This window comes from Camelina sativa, chromosome 12 (genome assembly GCF_030686135.1).
Source record: "Camelina sativa cultivar CO46 ecotype springtype chromosome 12, ASM3068613v1".
NCBI classification, from domain to species: domain Eukaryota; kingdom Viridiplantae; phylum Streptophyta; class Magnoliopsida; order Brassicales; family Brassicaceae; genus Camelina; species Camelina sativa.
The window spans coordinates 10,659,545-10,679,746 of NC_141891.1; the positions used below are offsets into that span (position 1 = coordinate 10,659,545).

The 20,202-nt window shown below is 38.5% G+C and overlaps 3 protein-coding genes and 2 pseudogenes across 3 annotated transcripts; all 5 read right to left on the reverse strand.

Moving 5' to 3' along the window:
* Positions 1-1,189: 1,189 nt before the first annotated feature.
* Positions 1,190-2,361, reverse strand: LOC104733394 (putative F-box protein At4g22170 pseudogene; annotated as a pseudogene).
* A 1,409-nt stretch (positions 2,362-3,770) lies between these two features.
* Positions 3,771-4,937, reverse strand: LOC104731295 (putative F-box protein At4g22170). The gene has a single exon (XM_010450622.2). It carries the CDS (start codon positions 4,935-4,937, stop codon positions 3,771-3,773), a length of 1,167 nt encoding a protein of 388 aa, XP_010448924.2.
* Positions 4,938-5,075: 138 nt separating this feature from the next.
* Positions 5,076-5,534, reverse strand: LOC147930378 (uncharacterized). Its single transcript, XM_087476836.1, has one exon. The coding sequence runs from the start codon at positions 5,532-5,534 to the stop codon at positions 5,076-5,078; it is 459 nt and encodes a 152-aa protein (XP_087332962.1).
* An 8,182-nt stretch (positions 5,535-13,716) lies between these two features.
* LOC104733395 (putative F-box protein At4g22165 pseudogene) lies at positions 13,717-15,111 on the reverse strand (annotated as a pseudogene).
* An 815-nt stretch (positions 15,112-15,926) lies between these two features.
* Positions 15,927-17,291, reverse strand: LOC104733396 (putative F-box protein At4g22165). Its single transcript, XM_087479926.1, has 2 exons — positions 16,413-17,291; positions 15,927-16,214 (listed from the first exon to the last, which is right to left on the reverse strand). The coding sequence occupies exons 1-2, from the start codon at positions 17,289-17,291 to the stop codon at positions 15,927-15,929; spliced, it is 1,167 nt and encodes a 388-aa protein (XP_087336052.1).
* Between the last annotated feature and the right edge of the window lie 2,911 nt (positions 17,292-20,202).

A 20,202-nucleotide genomic window follows, 5' to 3' on the forward strand; every position in this document is an offset into this window, starting at 1 on the left:
ATTGTCCGAAAGCACTTACGACCGATTTATTGAATTAAGGAAAGAGATATCATATCTCGCCTCCATGATTTATTTACTGCTTTATATTATGCTGTTGTAATTCGTTTCTGATTTCGTTAATTTAAATATAATTCGCATATTTTCTCAATTCGATTTTTGCGCTCCTAACATGTATCTCGGTCTTCTCATGATTTTATTTTTAATATGGGCCTTTTTTGGCCTAGTCTTTATTGCCCCTTAATTAACCAGTAATTCTTGGAATTATACAGCCTTTTAAAATACAAAAAAATACTGTAAAGCTTTTTAGTTATATTATCTTGGGTGAGGCATAAGAATATAGAACTTCTAAATGCTGAGGCGTTGGAACACCAAATTCAAGAGATCTTGATAGGAAGCTCCGACCAGGAATTAGATATATCTCGTCGTCTTATGAGAATTAGGGTTATGCTTCTTCTCCATAAGCGTCTCAAACTTCTCATCTTTTATGTCTTTATTAGTTTTGGTTTTGGCGGTTCCCGGAAATATCGATGATGATCAAGGACATATAAGGAGGTATCTCTGCTAGTTATTCGAGGTTCATTGGGTATTATTGGTCTTTTTCTAATCTAAAATCTAATGTAATTGCTACAACAAAAAGTTTTGTGAGGTCTCTGATGTTCAATAAGCTTGTTTTAATACACAAGGTCTTTGGATTTTTCTTTCATCTTTGTTTTATAATGTTCTGATGGTTTTCACTTTCTTGCCTGGTAGAGAGACCATTTACATACTATGTGGATGGATGATTGTCTTGCTAGCTAGCTCTTTAAATGCCCAATGAAGAATTGCAACAGTAGGCTAGCTAGTCTACTGAAGTAATTCGTAGATATTTATTATTCTTCTTATATAATTCTCACTACATATTCTTTAATTATGTAAAAACTGTTATCAAATTCGCTATGAAAGATTATTCTAACATAATTGAAAGATCAGATCCCATATTCTTAATACCCATATAACAAAAAGTTAAATTTCAAAAGAAGTTATATTCCACATAAGCATACCATTGTTGTACACATTTGCTAGTTTGGTAGTAAATTTATCCTTCGATCGTATACATCACTTTTAACCCAAACAAAAACTAGCACACATGATCATCACTATGGTAAAATAACATATTGAATAAAAAACATGCATGATCGAGATCAACATTTTAATGCATGCAGCTTGGTATGAACCACTCAGATCTATAAGATCCATATGGAAAATAAGAACGATCGCATGTGTGCATTGTCTCAATTTCCTGTGTCTCGAGATTGAAGATAAGCATATCCTTTGTGTGACGTCCATCACAACCACTGAAATAGATGAATTTCTAATGAATCCATTAGTGTCATTGGCGAGCACAGTGATGCCTTTATCCAAAAGCATTGACTCCTCCCCTAGAGAATGAATCCGCCGTTCTGTTTTCTTCATGAAGTCTGATGAATAAACCTCGAAAACCCGGAAGGAGGTGGTTTCAGTACTGTCTCTCCATATTTTTTCAACCTTGAGGACTTTCCCTGTTACCGTGACTACCAGTTTTGTGACAAGAACTTTCCATTGATTACTTGGTTGAGAAAAGTAATTTGCTTTTGCCAGTTTAAAAATCGACCGAAAGGTTTCTTGTGGAATCCCTCCAGAGAAATCGAAGATTTTGAAACCCTTAGTCTCGCTTAGGAAATAAAGCTTGTGATCCTTGTAAACCATGTCGAAGCAATTTGAAGTTTGTGGGATTCGATTCCACGAGGTATCTCCTTTCTTGGAATAAAATACACACCAACCCATAAGTCCCCAAACAACTACATAATCTTTGGTTTTCTCGTCAATCCAAAACACAGTGGATCGCATGTTCCTAGCAAGGCCCCGTTAATACCTACGAATGTCCATTTCTCTTTTGTTATGTAGCTCATACTCGTCCCACAATAAATCCGCAGGAGGTAGATTGATCCTCTCGTGGGAGAATAGGTTCAAAATATAGAGATCACACCATCCATCTGACATAAGGAACCAACTTCCATGAGTTCCCCTACAACAACTCTTTGCAAATTCCACACCAAGATCTTGCGTTTTGTAAAGTTTGTCTTTTTCGTCGGGATTGAACAACGTGCATGGATTTGTCTTCTTGTCTCTAGAGAAGATGATCAGCCAATGGATGTGACCAATGGTCACCACTTGTCTCGAAGAAAAGTACCAAGACCGACAGACGGATTTAGCTCGTTGGAAATCAGCAAAGCCGAGGCGTTCCAACACTGAAATCAAGAGATCTTGAGGAAGACCCGACCAGGAATTTGGTGTATCTAGTCTGAGACGCTTATGAGAACTAGGGTTCTGCCCTTTCTCCATAATATGGCAAATTGAAAGAGAGAGAGAGACGATTCAAATCTTTTGTCTTGCCGTGGAACGGCACAAGGTAACGTCTGATTCCAACCTAAACCTAAGATTTCATTGCCACATAAGATAAGAGTTATAAAATAAGATTTTTATTATTATATGGGCTTCAGTTGGATTTACACAATCACCACGATCTTTCTTCGAGGATTGGACATTATTTAATTATTTGATGTTAAAAATTCATTTTTTCAAAAGAGAAGCAAAGTTTCGCAACAAAATTTTGACCAGGAATATTGGGACGTATGAGAATAATTAGGGTTTCGCTTATTCTCCATCGCAAATCCGAGAGAAAGGTAGGGAAATATCTGAAAAAATATAAAGCAAAATAAAGTCTAACACATGGCTTTTTATTTCATAAATTAAGTAATTAACAAAAAAAAAAGAGTAAAAATAAAACGAAAAGATACAACTTCCTCAAATAACATATTTTCTGTTTTTTAATTTCTAAAATAATATTTTAAAAAATCTTTATGCTATCAATTTTCTAAATTTCTACAAGACATCTCATGATTAATTAAGGAGAGAGTTCTAAAATCACTTTCCATTTTAAAACTTGCAATTTACGTGTTAACACGTATCTTTAGAAAGAAAAAATATCCCGCATATGTATTTTAAATGTGTTAATGATATATTAATTATTTATGTGTCCACATTAATTAATTATTAAAAACAAAATCTAAAAACAAAACATCGTGTATGCATTAATGCATAAACCTTGGTAAAAAAAACCATTTTGCTCAAGAGAATTGAAATGAAGAACGATCACAACCATAATGCAGATGATCAAATTGAATTAAAATCCAATGTTGCTTGTATCCCTGTGCAAAAGATCTAGCTACCACAAAAGCTTGTGAGGTTTCAGATAATTAAAAAATAAACAATGATTTTGGATTTTTGTTTCGCTTTCTTGGATCCTAGAGAGACCATTTACATACTACGTGGATGGATATTCGATTGTCTTGCTAACTCCTTAAATGTCCATTGAAGAATTGCAAATTAGTGAATTCTCAGAAATATGGCAACGGCAGTAGGCATGTCTAATTATATATCTCAAACTTTTCTAGCAAGTAGTAGCAAAAGTCCAATTTATTTTTCAAAAGAACTACTTATTTTTATCCAATAAGTCAACAGCAAAATCTCACTTAAGCACATCACTAATTCTTCTACACATATTGCTAGTTTGGTTAGTAATTTTGTCCTTTGTATATACACTATTAACTTCTTTGTTTCTAAAACACTAGCATGTGATCATCATTAACTAATTAGAGTAAAAACACAAAATTGATTGAAACCAAAAGAAAAAAAAAAACAAAATCATATTGCAGAAAAAACTACATAGTTGAGAAATGAGAACAACAACATCATGTAAGCGTGAAACGAGGTACGAACCATTGAACGCTAGAGAATTGAAAGGAGGAAATATCAAATGTGTGCAGAGGCTCCGTCTTCTGTGTCTCAAGATTGAAGGTAAACATATGATTTCTGAAACAGAATGCATCACTGAAATAGATTGTATTCCTAACGAATCCATCAGTGTCATTGGCGAGCACAGTGATGCCTTGATCCAAAAGAATCGACTCATCTCCCAGCGAATGGATCCGCCGTTCTTTTTTCTTCAGGATGTCTGATGAATAAACCTCGAAAACCCTGAGGGACCAGGTTCTAGAACTCACTACCCACATTCGTTCAACCTTGAGGACTTTTCCTGTCAATGTGACTACAAGTGTTGTGACATTACTGTGCCAATTGTTATCCGGTGGATGACAATGAACCCGAGGCCATTTGTCCACATAGACCATCCACTCAAAGGTTTGTTGTGGAACCTCTCCAGAAAAATCAAAGATTTTGAATACATCATGGAAGTTTAGGAAGTAAAGCTTGTGATCCCTGTAAACCATGTTGAAACAAAATGAAGTTTCCGGGATCTTATTCCACGAGGTATCTCCTTTCTTGGAGTAAACCACACACCAAAATCCAAATCCCCATATAACTAGATAATCTTTGGTTTTCTCGTCAATGCAAAACACAGGGGATCGTACAGACTTAATCCTACCATTGTATGTATCTTTTTGGCGACTTGTAGTGTTTAACTCATAATCTTTCCATAATAACTCCACGGGAGGTAGATTGATCCTCTCGTTGGTAAAGAGGTTCACAATGTAGAGCTTATTCAGAGGATCCTTCATTAGGAGCCAGCTTCCATAGGTTGCCTTACAAACGTTTTTTGCAAACTCAACACCAAGATCTTGCGTTTTGTAAAGCTTGTCTTTTTCATCGGGGTTGTACAACGTGCATGAATAGTGGCTGTCATTGTTGTTGTTGGTGTTGTCTTCAGGGAAAAGAATCGACCAATGGATCTGGTTTTTGGGCACGGAGTGTCTCGAAGCAGAGTACCAAGACGAACATACTGATTTGGATCGTTGGAAATTAGCAAAGCTGAAACGTTCAAACACCGAAATCAGGAGATCTAGAGGAAGCTCTGACCAGGAAGGAGACGTATGAGAATTAGGGTTAAGCTTATTGTCCATGGAAAATTGGAGAAACAAGGAAAATCTTTTATATACTCGTTTTTGTTGTCAAATATGGGCTTCTTCGGTCCACTCTACAATTATCCATTATTTTTTTTGAATATAATGTTAAATTAGATTTAAGAAAAATAAACGTTTTTACAATGCAGATGCAAAATCGTGACGTGCAGCGAACCATGTTTGAATGGTATTAGCCCCTCCATTTCCAATCGTGCTTAACCGATTTCGAACATTTTTATCAATGAGTTGAACCAGCTTCTCCACTGTAGACGAGTGCGCCGAGCATTCCTCTCCCTCCAAAATGGAATGTAATGTGTTCTGGTATGTATAGGAAATAAGAAACCTCTTTGTCTTGTCAAGCTCAGTTCCATCCACCAGAACCACGACTTCTCTCCAATTTGCAGTGTACTTGTTCAAGAGCAGACCCTTAGCGAGTTGTTCCCACACCTTTCCAGAAAAAGAACATTGAAAAAACAGGTGGTCAGTTGTTTCCATGGTGTGATTGCAGAAAATGCAGGATGGATTGGCGGTAGAACTCCATTCTTGCATTCTGTCACCCGTGGAGAACCTATCTTTTTGAACCAGCCAATTATCCATTATTAAGCTTGCCAAGAATGTGTGTAGAGCATTTGTCGTGAGGTAGATAGATTTGTGCATTCTCTTCGAGGTCGTATGATTCCTTTGTTTGTCGATCTAAAGACTCCCTATGGCTTGAATCCTTGTGTAAAACAAAAAATATCTACCACAAAAGGATGATGATCAGTAGAGACACATGGATTCGGATTGATTCTGATTTCTGAATAATAATTAGTTGTTATTTTACACTTTTTGCAAACTAAAGATTTTAAGGCTCAACCGAAACATATATATAATGGCCTTTGGTTTAATAGAAAATGCTTTTCTTTGAATATTCTGCGAGGCATTGGATTCCAATGACCAATCTCCGAAATGTGTGAAGCTCTAGTAAATCAAGCCTACACAAAGGTGGTGAGGACTTTGATGTTCAGTTGTTCACTAAGCATGTGTGGCGCAAAATGATCTCGGATTTTTAATTGTTGCATCTTTGCGCTATGTTCTTAATTAAGGTTCACTTTCTCGGCTTGTAGACACTGTAGAGATCATAGCACAAAACGATACAGTTTTGTCTTCAGGCTCAGGAAGTGTCAAGCCCATAAAGCCCAAGGCCCGTGAACAAGAGTCAAAGAGTCTTCAACGTCTAACTGCAAGAGACAAGAAAGTATTAGCAGAGGATGAAGGACATAGTACGACAATGACATTGCACAATCGATTCAAGGTGTTGGGACCAGTTGATGAAGATGATGCCATGTAATCTCTCACAGCTGGCTGATCAAGGAACACTCTAGAATCTAGGTTTAATCTTGTGTAACTATATAAGAGAACATCTTGCAATGTAACCTCTTCAAGGATTGAATAATAAGAAACAGAACAATCTTTCACTCTGTTACTTTCTTCATGGTATCAGAGCCATGGACGGAACCATGGAACCTTACTTTTCACCTTCACTTCACATCTCAAACTGTGTCACCATAAAGCTCACTGAGCAAAACTATATCATTTGGAAGTCCAAGTTTGAATCTTTCTTGCGCACTCAAGCTCTCCTTGGCTTCGTTAATGGAGCTGCCAAACCTCCTGATGAAACCATCCCCATCCGCAACAACAAAGATGGCAGAGTCGAAGACATCCTCAACCCAAATTTTGAGAGTTGGTCCAGATCTGACCAAGTTGTTAAGGCATGGCTGCTTGGTTCGATGTCTGAGAACGTCCTGCGACTAGTGGTAGGAGCTTCGACAGCTCAAGAGGTATGGGAAACTCTGATCTCTCACTTTAATCGCACGTCGTCCTCTAGGCTTTTTGAGTTACAAAGACGTCTGCAGAATGCTGAAAAACTTGACAAAAGCATGTCTGACTATTTTAGAGGAATTAAAGACATATGCGATCAGTTAGACTCCATAGGGGATCCTGTTAGTGAGAAAATGAAGATATTTGCAGCATTAAGAGGTTTAGGTCGTGAATACGAACCTATCATTACGGTTATTGAAGATTCTTTGGATTGACGTCCTGAACCTACTTATGAGAATGTAGTCTCTCGTCTCACTGGTTATGAGGATAGACTCCAGGGATACTCTGTTTCAACCGATGTCTCTCCACACCTTGCCTTTAACACTACAAGGTCATCAAGTTATCAACACAGGGGACGTGGTAATAGAGGCAGAGGACGAGGAAGCTACTCAACCAAAGGACGAGGCTTTCATCAACAATTCTCATCTCCAAACTCGTCTCGACCTGCTGTCAACACTAACGACAAACCTCTCTGTCAAATCTGCAACAAACGAGGACATAACGCTTTTGAATGCTGGTATTGCTTTGATGAGGAGTTTCAGCAGCCTGCTCAACCTGCTATTAATGCTGCTGCTTTCTCGGCTCTACACATCACTGATGTCACAGAGGACAACAGCTGGTATCCGGACTCTGCTGCAACAGCTCATATCACCAGTTCAACTCAGCGTTTGAAACAAGCTCAACCATATCACGGTTCGGATATGGTCATGGCAATTGATGGGAATTTCCTTCCTATCACTCATGTCGGTTCTGCTAACCTCCCTTCGACGTCAGGTAATATTCCTCTCAAAGATGTATTAGTATGTCCTGAAATTGCAAAGTCTCTGTTGTCAGTGTCAAAACTAACCAAAGACTATCCATGTAAAGTTTCTTTTGATTCTGACGATGTTATTATAAAGGACAAAGCAACACACAAAGTTCTGACAAAGGGAAGGGAAAATAATGGCTTGTACAAGCTGGATGATCCCAAACATCAGATGTACTACTCGACGAGACAAGTCAAAACCAGTGATGAAGTATGGCATCAGAGGCTGGGACATCCAAATCAACAAGTTCTTCATTTTTTATCAGCAAATAAGGCAATTGAAGTTAATAAAAGTACCAACAAGGTGTGTGAGTCATGTCAGCTTGGGAAGAGTTCAAAATTGCCATTTAGTTCTTCTACTTTTAATACTACAAGGCCTTTAGAGAGAATCCACTGTGATCTCTGGGGTCCTTCTCCTGTTTCTTCTATTCAAGGATTCAAATTTTATACAGTGTTTATTGACAACTTCTCAAGATATTGTTGGCTTTACCCTTTAAAGAAAAAATCTGATTTCTGTTCTGTCTTCATCAAGTACCAGCTTCTTGTTGAAAATTTGTTGCAAACAAAAATTGGAACCTTTCAATCAGATGGTGGAGGAGAATTCATAAGTCAAAGTTTCTTAACACACTTACAAAAGGCTGGAATTCAACATTTTGTTTCATGTCCTCACACCCCACAGCAAAATGGAATTGCAGAGAGGAAGCATCGACAACTGACTAAGATGGCTCTCACCTTGATGTTTCAAAGTGCAACTCCACAAAATTTCTGGGTCGAAGCATTCTTTACCTCTAATTTCCTCTGCAATCTTCTTCCAACCATTGCTCTTGTAGGACACAAGAGTCCACACGAAGCTCTCTTTGGTAAAGAACCAGTCTACTCTGCCCTCAGAACTTTCGGTTGTGCGTGTTTTCCTACCCTGAGATCGTATGCTCAAAACAAGTTTGATCCACGTTCTCTCAAATGCGTATTTCTTGGTTATACTGAAAAATACAAGGGTTATCGATGCTATTATCCTCCAACTGGGCGTATATATCTAAGTCGTCATGTAATATTTTATGAAGCTTGTTTTCCGTTTGCAAGCACCTATAGCTACCTCCAGCAATCATCACCTACGCCTTTATATGGAGCTTGGCTTAAGGCGTTTTCACATACATCTTCAGTTCCAGCTCCACCGGATGTCTCTGCAGATGCTCCTCCAGTTCTCCCTGAGAAGGAAGTTATCGTTACTACAGTTAGCAACGATTCTACAATAGACATAACTGCTGAACCTATTCAAGGAACTAACAGTGAGAGTCCTGAGTGTACGGCAAGCATAGATCTTGTTCCTATAGGCAACAGCTCTCACTCGTTTGTTCCCAACATAGATCTTTCAGCAGTAAATACAGAGTTACGTGGTGATGCAGAGAGTGATGCAGAGAACGATGATGCAGAGAATGATGTTCCCTCCACAGCGGTCTCAAATCATCCAATGCTCACACGTTCTAAGACCGGAATCTCCAAACCAAATCCTCGTTATGCACTTCTTACTCAAAAAGTTGCATATCCCAAACCAGAAACAGTCACAGCTGCTTTACGAGATCCATATTGGACAGCAGCAATGAATGAGGAGATGACTAATTGCAAAGAAGCAAACACTTTTTCACTAGTTCCTCAAACACCTGATATATGTTCTAGGCTCAAAATGGGTGTTTAGAGTCAAACTCAATGCTGATGGCACACTTGACAAATACAAAGCCATGTTAGTTGCTCAAGGCTTCAAGCAAGAGGAAGGTATTGATTATCTTGAAACATATAGTCCTGTTGTAAGGACTACAACAGTTAGGGCAGTTCTTCACTTTGCTACGATGATGAACTGGGAAATAAAACAAATGGATGTGAAGAACGCTTTTTTACATGGTGATCTCACTGAAACAGTATACATGAAGCAGCCTGCAGGATTTATAGACAAAAACTATCCGGATCATGTTTGTCTTCTTCATAAATCTCTCTACGGCCTCAAACAATCTCCAAGAGCCTGGTTTGATAAATTTAGCAATTTTCTGCTAGCCTTTGGCTTCACCTGTAGTTTGAGAGATCCTTCGTTATTTGTCTGCTTCAAGGGCCAAGATATCATCATCTTACTACTTTATGTTGATGACATGGCAATTACAGGTAACTCTTCGGAGCTGCTCTCCACACTCCTTGATCAACTGAATACAGAGTTTCGGATGAAGGACCTTGGCAAGCTCCACTACTTCCTCGGTATCCAAGTTCAATATCACGACACTGGTATCTTCTTATCTCAACAAAAGTACGCTGAGGATCTCCTAGCTACTGCAGGCATGTCAACATGCGCATCCATGGCCACACCACTTCCACAGAAACTCAAGAAAACACCCCTTCAAAATGTTCTGTTTGCCAATCCCAAGTATTTTCGAAGCCTAGCAGGAAGATTGCAGTATCTGACGTTAACAAGACCAGACTTGCAGTTCTCTGTTAATTACGTTTGTCAGAAGATGCACGCCCCCTCTATAGCTGATTTCAATCTCTTAAAAAGGATCCTTCGATACATCAAAGGAACCACCACTATGGGAGTCTCGTTTTACAGAAACACGGGTTACAGGCTGCAAGTTTACAGTGATAGTGACTACTCTGGATGTCCAAATACTAGCCGCTCAACTGGAGGCTTTTGCACCTTCCTTGGCCGCAACATGATCTCCTGGTCATCCAAGAAACAACAAACAGTCTCTAAAAGCTCCACTGAAGCTGAGTACCGAGCCATGTCTGAAGCAGCATCTGAGATCACTTGGCTTGTTAACTTGCTTCATGACTTGGGGATTCAACATCCTGCAACACCAGAGCTCTTCTGTGATAATCTCTCTGCGGTTTATCTCACTGCCAATCCAAGCTTTCATGCTCGCACCAAACACTTCGCCACACACTATCATTATGTTCGTGAGCAGGTTGCTTTTGGTGATCTAATTGTCAACCATATATCCCTGCACACCTCCAAATTGCGGACATATTCACTAAATCTCTCCCACAAAGGCCTTTTGAACATCTCCGAGCCAAACTTGGCGTTGGTTCGCTACCCACTCCAAGTTTGCGGGGGAGTGTAGAGATCATAGCACAAAACGATACAGTTTTGTCTTCAGGCTCAGGAAGTGTCAAGCCCATAAAGCCCAAGGCCCGTGAACAAGAGTCAAAGAGTCTTCAACGTCTACCTGCAAGAGACAAGAAAGTATTAGCAGAGGATGAAGAACATAGTACCACTACAAGAAAAATCAACATTCATAGCACAGGATAAATGCTATCATATGTGTTTAGTAGCGTTTTCATAAATGCTATATTCTCTGCAGCTATCTTAGGTGTCACCTCTATTATAGCGTTTTTGACATGTTAATATATGTCGCCCTTTCATAACATTAACCAAATGCTATAATATTTTTTTCTGTAACACATATTTCGTGCTATTTTATATTATGCCATAGCATTTTTTGTTTGCTATATGGAATTCTTTAATTTTTTAATTTGATTTTTTATAATTTATATATTTGACCATTGTTTTGTCGACTTTATTTAACTGGATTGATATTAAAAAAAATTATTTCATAAATCATCAACATACATAACATAACGTTAATATAAGCAAGTCTTACATATCATACCAACTCTTATAATATGCTGCCCTGTTTGATCCAAAAAGCTAACATTATAACTTATAAGGATAGAGACAAACGTTGATCTCTTAAGTCTCTTCTCCTCTATTGCCTTCCCATCAAAAGCAGTACACACGTATGAAGAATTGTTCATGTTAGCATTCCCGTCCAGATTCCCTGTAATCATGTGTATCCACATCAACTTAAAGCTTATGTTTTTGATTTGTTTTTTCATTACAGTTCAAGAGTATACATAGTTACATACCTCTACTCCAAGTTCCCTCTTGTAGATGAGCAATAAAACAAATAGGTATTACCACATGTATAGAAACACCCAATGTTCAACTATGCCTTGCCATCCAGCACCAAAAGCTACAGCTTTTGTACCAATATTAAAATGGTTGTTCCTTCTTCTCTTTGTATACACCTCCAACATCGCTAATAGTTGTTTCTTCTCTCTGTATAACATTAAAAACAGATAAACTCACATTGCAACTGAAAATTTTAATACCACAACAAATCTTTGGCCTAGATAAACAACTCACAGTTTACGTCACAAATTATTAATGGAGAAGAGAGTTTTACCTCTTTGTATGTTGTTATCTTCTTGGATTCCAAATTTTGACAAACTGAGAAAATCCAGATGAATGTGCAATTGATCAAAATTAATACAATAATTTCAACTCGTTAATACAATACTAAGGTGCTTTTGTGGTAAAGAAAAGGAAGATATTCACTAACCCAAAATGTTGACAGATCAAATAAAGAAATTTTAGCTCAAACTCAAAAATCAGAGACTTATGGGTGAGTAGAATCAACACTAAAGTTATCTATAAAACAAGTAGAGAATCGGATAAAAAAGCATTCACCTTATATCAGCCATAAGTTCGACATTATAATCACCAATGTGTAGTTCATAGAATAAAAGCTTTCAAGCGGAAGATGGCTTGCTAAAAAAATGTAAGTAGCACGAGATAGGTAAGTGACTTACATGGTCTCCTTGAACTCAATTGTCACCACAATCAGATTCCTCGCAGTCCTCACCACTAATTCACACTGCAAAATGACACACAATCAGCTTCTCTGAATTGCAGATCCAAATCACAAGAATGTCTGGTAGCTTACAATAGGAGCAGATAAGAGATAAGACATACTCAATTCACCAAGGAACATCTGTTTGTATTCAGACACAACAATTTTAACACAAGACATTGATAGTCTCTCTGCAATTGATGTGACTTCTCTTCCATGTAACCAATTAAGAAACTTTATAAATCAAAGATCAAGACTTTGCGAAACCCATATGATTTAATTAATTGAAAACCAGATAGAAGAAGAAGAAGATTACGTATATGGCTGGTGTTACGATGACGGAGGATCCTGTCGAAATGCTCCTAGCTGACGAGCGTTTCCCCGATAGTAAACTCATGACGAAGACGATGGAGATCGGCGGGATTGCAGGAGGACGGACCGTCGTCTTCACCAGATCCACCTTTTCCACTTCTTAGTTGAACCAATTTTTGCATAGGAGTTCCACACCGTCGTCTCATCCAGATCCGCCTCTTCTAATTCTTCATTACTCATGAGTCTTTCTCTCCTGAAAGATTGTGAGTCTCTCTCTCATCTTCTTCCTTAGGTCAGGAACACGGAGATCTCATCTCCCGACTCTCTCAGATTGCCCTAATTCTAATTTGGGGGAAAAAAAATTTAGGTCACCGATGCTTAAGAAAAGAAAAATGTTTTAAGTGTTTAAGGGTGAGGAAAAGTTTTGCATATATATCGATGGAATAAGTTATTTTAACTCTTGGTTTAGTGATTTTTTTTTTGTGCACTGTTTAGTGATTTTTAATCATAGCATTTTTCAAACGCTATTACATAGGACCAAAACTTTTGAATTTATTTTTAATAGCAGTTATGAAAACCGTGTTATCCTTATGTGCTATCAATAACGATTCTTCTTGTAGTGTACGATAGTGACATTGCACAATCGATTCAAGGTGTTGGGACCAGTTGATGAAGATGATGCCACGTAATCTCTCACAGCTGGCTGATCAAGGAACACTCTAGAATCTAGGTTTAATCTTGTGTAACTATATAAGAGAACATCTTGCAATGTAACCTCTTCAAGGATTGAATAATAAGAAACAGAACAATCTTTCACTCTGTTACTTTCTTCAGACACTTGGCCCTTTACAATTACATGCTATGTGGTGTGGATAATATGCTTACAATTACATGCTATGTGGTGTGCATAATATGCTTGTGTTGACAGCTATTTAGAAAAAATCATCACAATAGGGCAATGTCTACTTAAGTTGTTCATATATATAGCTAGACTCTTTCGCTCATAGACTCCTTAAACTAATTCTGTAAAAAAACTTTTTTTTATTATTTTAATGTATTCTCTATAAATTTGCTATGAAAGATTGTTCTGAAATAATTCAAAGATGTTCCCCTTCCAGTAGATCAGAACCCATTATCTCTCAAACCTAATAACGAAAAGATGAACATTCAAAAGAACGTTATCTTAATCCCAATAGAAACTAGTTAGATTCCACAACAAAAGCTTACTTAAGCATATCAGTTTGTATAAGCGTAGACATTTTTAACTTACTAATAGAGTATAAAACAACATACTGATTAAAACCAAAAAAAACATAGCTAAGATCAATCATGTGTGAGTCAAACTTGGTAAGAACCATCGAGCACTAGAGAGTTGAGCTGGTGAACAATCAAATTTGTGCAGTAGCTCCATCTTCTGTGTCTCGAGATTGAAGTGAAATATATCAGTTGGGTTCTCTTCATGACTACCACTAAAATAGATGGAGTTTTTATAGAATCCCTCAATGTCATTGGCGGGCACAGTGATGCCTAGATCCAAAAGCATTGCCTCGTCACCCAAAGAATCAACTTTTTTACATTTCTTGATCTTCCCTGATGAAAAAATCTTGAAAACCCGGAAGGCCCAGGTTCTAGAGCTAGGTATCCACAGTTTTTCAACCTTGAGGACTTTTCTTGTTACTGTAGCTACAAGTTTTGTTGTCTCAGTACCGCACCATGGTTCATCCATACATAAGCTTACCTGCTTGAAAGTTTTGTCGTTGCCCATCATCACTCCAGAAAAATCTAAGATTTCGAAAGTACCAGTGTCGCTTAGGATGAAAAGCTTGTGATCCTTGTAAAGCATGTCACAATCATAATCTGAGATATTGGGAATTTGATTCCACGAGGTATCTCCTTTCTTGGCATAAACCACACACAATATTTCAAGTACCCATAGAACTATATAATCCTTGGTTTCCTCGTTGATCCAAAACACAGGGGAGCCTATGTTCATACCTTTGGAAGTGCTTGTGATCATATCTTGTGAAACGTGAAACCAATCATCCATGGTTCGCTCAACCTTTACCATGCCAAGCTGTGACTCCACTGGAGGAAGATTGATCCTCTCGCCAGTGAATAGATTCAAAATGTATAAATTATACAGAGGATCTTGCATAAGGAGCCAACTTCCGTAGGTTGCAATACAAACACTCTTTGCAAATTCAACACCAAGATTTTGCGTTTTGTATAGTCTGTCTTTTTCCTCGGGATTGAACAGCGTGCATGAGTTGTTGTTGTTTTTGTCTTTGGGGAAGAGAATCAGCAAAGGGACCTGATTTTTTGTCACGGTCGAAGTAGAGTACCAAGACGAACACACGGATTTAGCTCGTTTAAAATCAGCAAATCCGAGGCGTTCCAAAACTAAGTTCAAGAGATCTAGAGGAAGCTCCGACCAGGTATTAGGGTATAGGGTTCTTCTCCATGATAATGCTGAGAGCGGCGGAAAAAAAGATTTTACAAACTTAACACGTTTGAAGAATAAGTACATCTCCAATATTATATATATGACCTTTTTTTTGGTATGTTATATACAGTATGAGCTTTTCTGGCGTAGTCTTTATAGCCCATTAAATCAACTAGTGTAACAATCCCTTTGTCATACATTTACATTTTACATTTTGACCCAGCTTTTCTTCTTTCTCAAGCATATGAATCAGATACTTTGTAATTTGATAGGATATACTACTAATCATATAGGAGAACCAGACCATAGAGTTAGTGTATATTGGAAAATTCATTTAAAAATTGTATTCATTGGAATTAGAAGGAAGGACTGAACAACACATCTTATATTGGACTTTTATTCACCAAATCACAACACATATTGTATTCGTAAAAAAAATCATTAGAGTTTGAACAAAAGAGCAAAGAACAAAACTTCCTCCTGCACATAAGATAACTGTACTAGTGTGATTGATTAGTAGCAACTAGCGACTAATAAAGGTGAAAATTACAATGAAAGGAAAAGGACAGTAATTTAAAGGTTGGGACTATATACATAAATGGTAGTAACTGAGAAACTAAGAGAGAGAGAAAGAGAGATATCTAAGTTCTAAACCTTCATGTTCAAGTCAAAAAGAGCTTTATCTGTATCCCAATAAACATAAGTTAGATTCCACGACTCTCACACATTTTGCTAGTTTGATTTGTATTTTTATCATAGTGTATTCTTCACTTTTGACTTAAAAATCTAGCACGTAAACATTAATAGTGTAAAACAAACTATATATTGATCAAAACCAAAAAGAAAAAAAAAAAAAACACATTGAAGAGGAAAACATATATATAGCTAATTAAGATGAATCACTTGTGAGTGAAACTAGGTAAGAACCATCGAGCTCTAGAGAGTTGAAGGGACGACGAACAAGCAAATTTGTGCAACCGCTCCATCTTCTGTGTCTCGAGATTGAAGAGAAATATTGTGTTCTTTTCAATATGACCACCACCACTGAAATAGATTGAATTTTTATTGATTCCTTCAATGTCATTGGCCGGTACAGTGATGCCTAGATCCAAAAGCATTGCCTCGTCACCCAAAGAATCAACAATTTCATATTTCGTAAACATCCCTGATGAATTTGCATCGAATCTCTCAACGTCGTCATTGGCGGGCACAGTGATGCCTAGCATTGCCTCGTCACCCAAAGAATCAACAATTTCATATTTCTTACATTCCGCAATGTTACTGGCAGGCACAGTGAGGCCTAGTTCCAAAAGCATTGCCTCGTTAAGCAAAGAATTAGCTTCTTGATAAGCGTTAAAGACCCCTGATGGAGAAATCTTGATAACCCGGAAGGACCAGGTTCCAGAGCTAGGACTCCACAGTTTTTCAACCTTGAGGACTTTTCCTGTTATTGTGACTACAAGTTTTGACTCAGTAAGGCACCACCATGAATTACTTAGTTGAGGAGGACCAGAACTTGAATAAGATCCACCTGTACAGGAGCATACTACTACTATCTTGAAAGTTTTATTCTCCATCACTCCAGAAAAATCTAAGATTTTGAAAGTACCATTGTTGCTTAGGAAGTAAAGCTTGTGATCCTTGTAAACAATGTCACAAAGATTTGAAGTTTCGGGAATCGGATTCCACGAGTTATCTCCTTTCTTGGCAAAAACCACACACCAGTCTTGAAGTTTCCACAGAACTATATAATCTTTTGAATCCTCGTCAATCCAAAACACAGGGGAACTTACACTCAAATCTACGGACACGGTACTGTGATAAAAGCGAAACCAATTAACTGTGGTTCGTTCAATTTCTATGCCAAGTTGTGATTCCACAGGAGGAAGATTGATCGTCTCGCGGGTGAATGGATTCAACATGTATAGATTACACTTTGTATCTTGCATAAGAAGCCAACTTCCATAAGTTGCCTTACAAACACTCTTTGCGAATTCAACACCAAGATCTTGCGTTTTGTAAAGTTTGTCTTTTTCCTCGGGATTGAAAAGCTTGCATGAAGAACTGTCTTTGTTTTTGTCTTTAGGGAAGAGCATCAGCCAAGGGATCTGATTTTTGGGCACGGTTTGTCTCGAAGCAGAGTACCACGACGAACACGCGGATTTAGCTCGTTGGAAATTAGCAAAGCTGAGGCGTTGGAAAGCTAGGTTCAAGAGATCTAGAGGAAGCTCTGACCAGGAATTAGGGTTACGGTTCTTCTCCATTGTAAAATAATGAGAGAGACGACAAGAAATTTCTCAAAGGTTCCAAATAGAAACGATTGTTTTCTTACAACAACACATATATATATATATACGTACATATGGCAAATTTTAGTTACCCTAATTAGTTTTACTGTTTTAAACCGACGACACCCATATGTATAATGGGCCTTTTGCTTAATTATGGCCCAATGGCCTTTTTTCTTCATTTGTTTTCCTCGTTCTTTGTCGCCTCCTCTTCTTCCTTCTTCTAGCCGAACACTTCTTCTACTTCCTTTACTTCTGCTCTCTCACTCATCTTCACCCCTTCTTCCTTTGAATTTCTTTGTGCTGGATCATTAAACACATGATCAACTTCCAACAGAATGCGTCTCGCCATCTCGGGTTGTATATTTGGTAGAAACTAGGTCGTTCGTTTTTTTTTCCACTATTAAATATAGGGGTGAAAACAAAAGCTATGGGCTTTTCTGGCCTAGTCTTTATAACCCATTAATCAACTAGTCAATACAATAAAACTAGAATATGTTGCTCTCTTCATCTGACAACTCAGCACTTTAGGCTCTTCTCATCTTGACATCTCAATAAAATCCCTACCCAATAAAAACATTTCAAATAATATAATTCAACATGTCTCAACCTATAGAAAGTCCTTTTTCTTCCATGTCATTTTTTCTATTAAACTTGATCTTATTTTGTTGGGCTTAGTTTTTAAAATAAGTGGGCTTAAAAGTCAAAATAGTACTACTTTATTTTGTCGGTTTAATCAATACTACATATATTCTTCTTTGCACATATAACGACATACCCGGTTTAATATGGTTCGTTAAATAACAAGAACAAACCAAGCAATGGCAAAATTCGGATAGAGGACAATAATCAAAACTTGTCATAACACAGAAGACAAAGATTATCATAAAATCGTTAGCATTTGAGAACAAAGATTAAAAGGAAACCACACACAACAAAACTTGAAATAAGGAAAACTTAGAATCAAAGTTTTTTTTTTACTCTAGACGGTCTTGGCGGCTGAAGCAGCAGCTTGACCTCTCCTTAAAAAAAGATTTACGTGATGGATAAGCGTTGTTCTTAATTATGCTTAGGAGCCCAAAGAAACTAAACTGAAGTCATGGGAAGGAGTAGATAATTTGAGTGCTCTGTGGCAAGAACAGTATTGTGCGGTCGATGATATGTTGTTTACTGTTATTTTTCATGAGTCAAGAGTGTATGATCCAAAGGAGATGCATTGGAAACCTTGACCTTGAGAGTTTTAAAAGGTTTTTGGTGCTTCGCAATGTAAGAATCTATGTAATCACCGTGAGGAGTTCATCTCATTGATACATAAATATATATAGTGTGTACAAGAGAATCTAAACTACCGAATATACTTTATACAATAAAGATTTTGGATATAGTCATATCTTTATTCTAACACGCCCCCGCAATCAGCGCGGGAGGTTGACGAACGCTCAGGCTGGACCTAAAGTCGAGAAACACAGGAGATGGCAATCCTTTGGTGAAGATGTCAGCATACTGGTAGGCGGATGGAACATGGAGCACACGAACTTGACCGAGAGCAACTCGTTCCCTTACAAAGTGAATGTCGATCTCAATGTGTTTGGTACGCTGGTGTTGAACCGGGTTGGAGGAGAGGTAGACAGCACTGACATTATCACAGTAAACGGTCGTAGCCTTGGACATCGGTATGTGAAGCTCAAGAAACAAGTTGCGCAGCCAAGAGGTTTCTGCAACCGCATTTGCCACTCCACGGTATTCAGCTTCGGCACTGGACCGGGAAGTCGTTTGTTGACGCTTAACAGACCAGGAAATCAGGTTATCACCAAGGAAAACACAGTAGCCCGAGGTGGAACGTCGTGTGTCGGAGCAGCCCGCCCAATCAGCGTCAGAATATGCGACAAGACTGTCCACCGAAGACCGATACATACGAAGACCGTGTGTGAGAGTGCCTTTGACATACCTCAAGATGCGTTTTAAGGCGGTGAAGTGGTCCTCACGAGGATCATGCATGTGAAGGCACACCTGTTGAACTGCATAGGCAATGTCCGGGCGGGTGAAGGTGAGATACTGGAGGGCGCCCGCAAGACTGCGATACAGCGTAGCGTCAGCAACCGGTGGTCCCGCATCGGCAGGCAGTTTAGGTTTAGTATCCACCGGAGTAAGACAAGGGCTGCAGTTGGACATAGACGCCCTAGCGAGGATCTCAGTGGCATACTATCATTGTTGTAGAAACAACCCGGAGTCATCACGCGAAACCGCAATACCAAGGAAGTAGTGAAGTTTGCCAAGGTCCGTCATTTCAAATTTGGTATGAAGGGAAGAGATGATGGATTGAAAAAGGCGAGAGGAAGACGCCGTGAGTACGATGTCGTCAACGTAGAGAAGGAGATATGCGAGCTCCTTGTTGTTATTGTAAACAAAAAGAGACTGATCACACTTACTCTGTGTAAACCCAAACCGTTTAGCATACGTCGAAAAACAATTGTACCATACACGGGGGGCTTGTTTAAGGCCATAGAGTGACTTACGCAGCAAGCAAACGTGATTGGGCTTCAAAGGATCAACGAACCCGGGGGGTTGATGCATGTAAACCGTCTCGTCTAGGTCGCCATTGAGAAATGCATTCTTGACGTCTAATTGGTGTAATGGCCAGTCTCGAGAAACCGCAACTCCAAGAACCGCACGTATCGTTGCCGGCTTAACCACGGGACTAAAAGTTTCATCACAGTCCATGCCAACCTGTTGAGGACGACCATTTGCTACGAGACGAGCTTTGTAGCATGCGAGATTGCCCTGAGCATCATACTTGTGCCTGAAAAGCCACATAATCTGATACCATGTAAGAATCTATGTAATCTCCGTGAGGAGTTCATCTCATTGATACGTAAATATATATAGT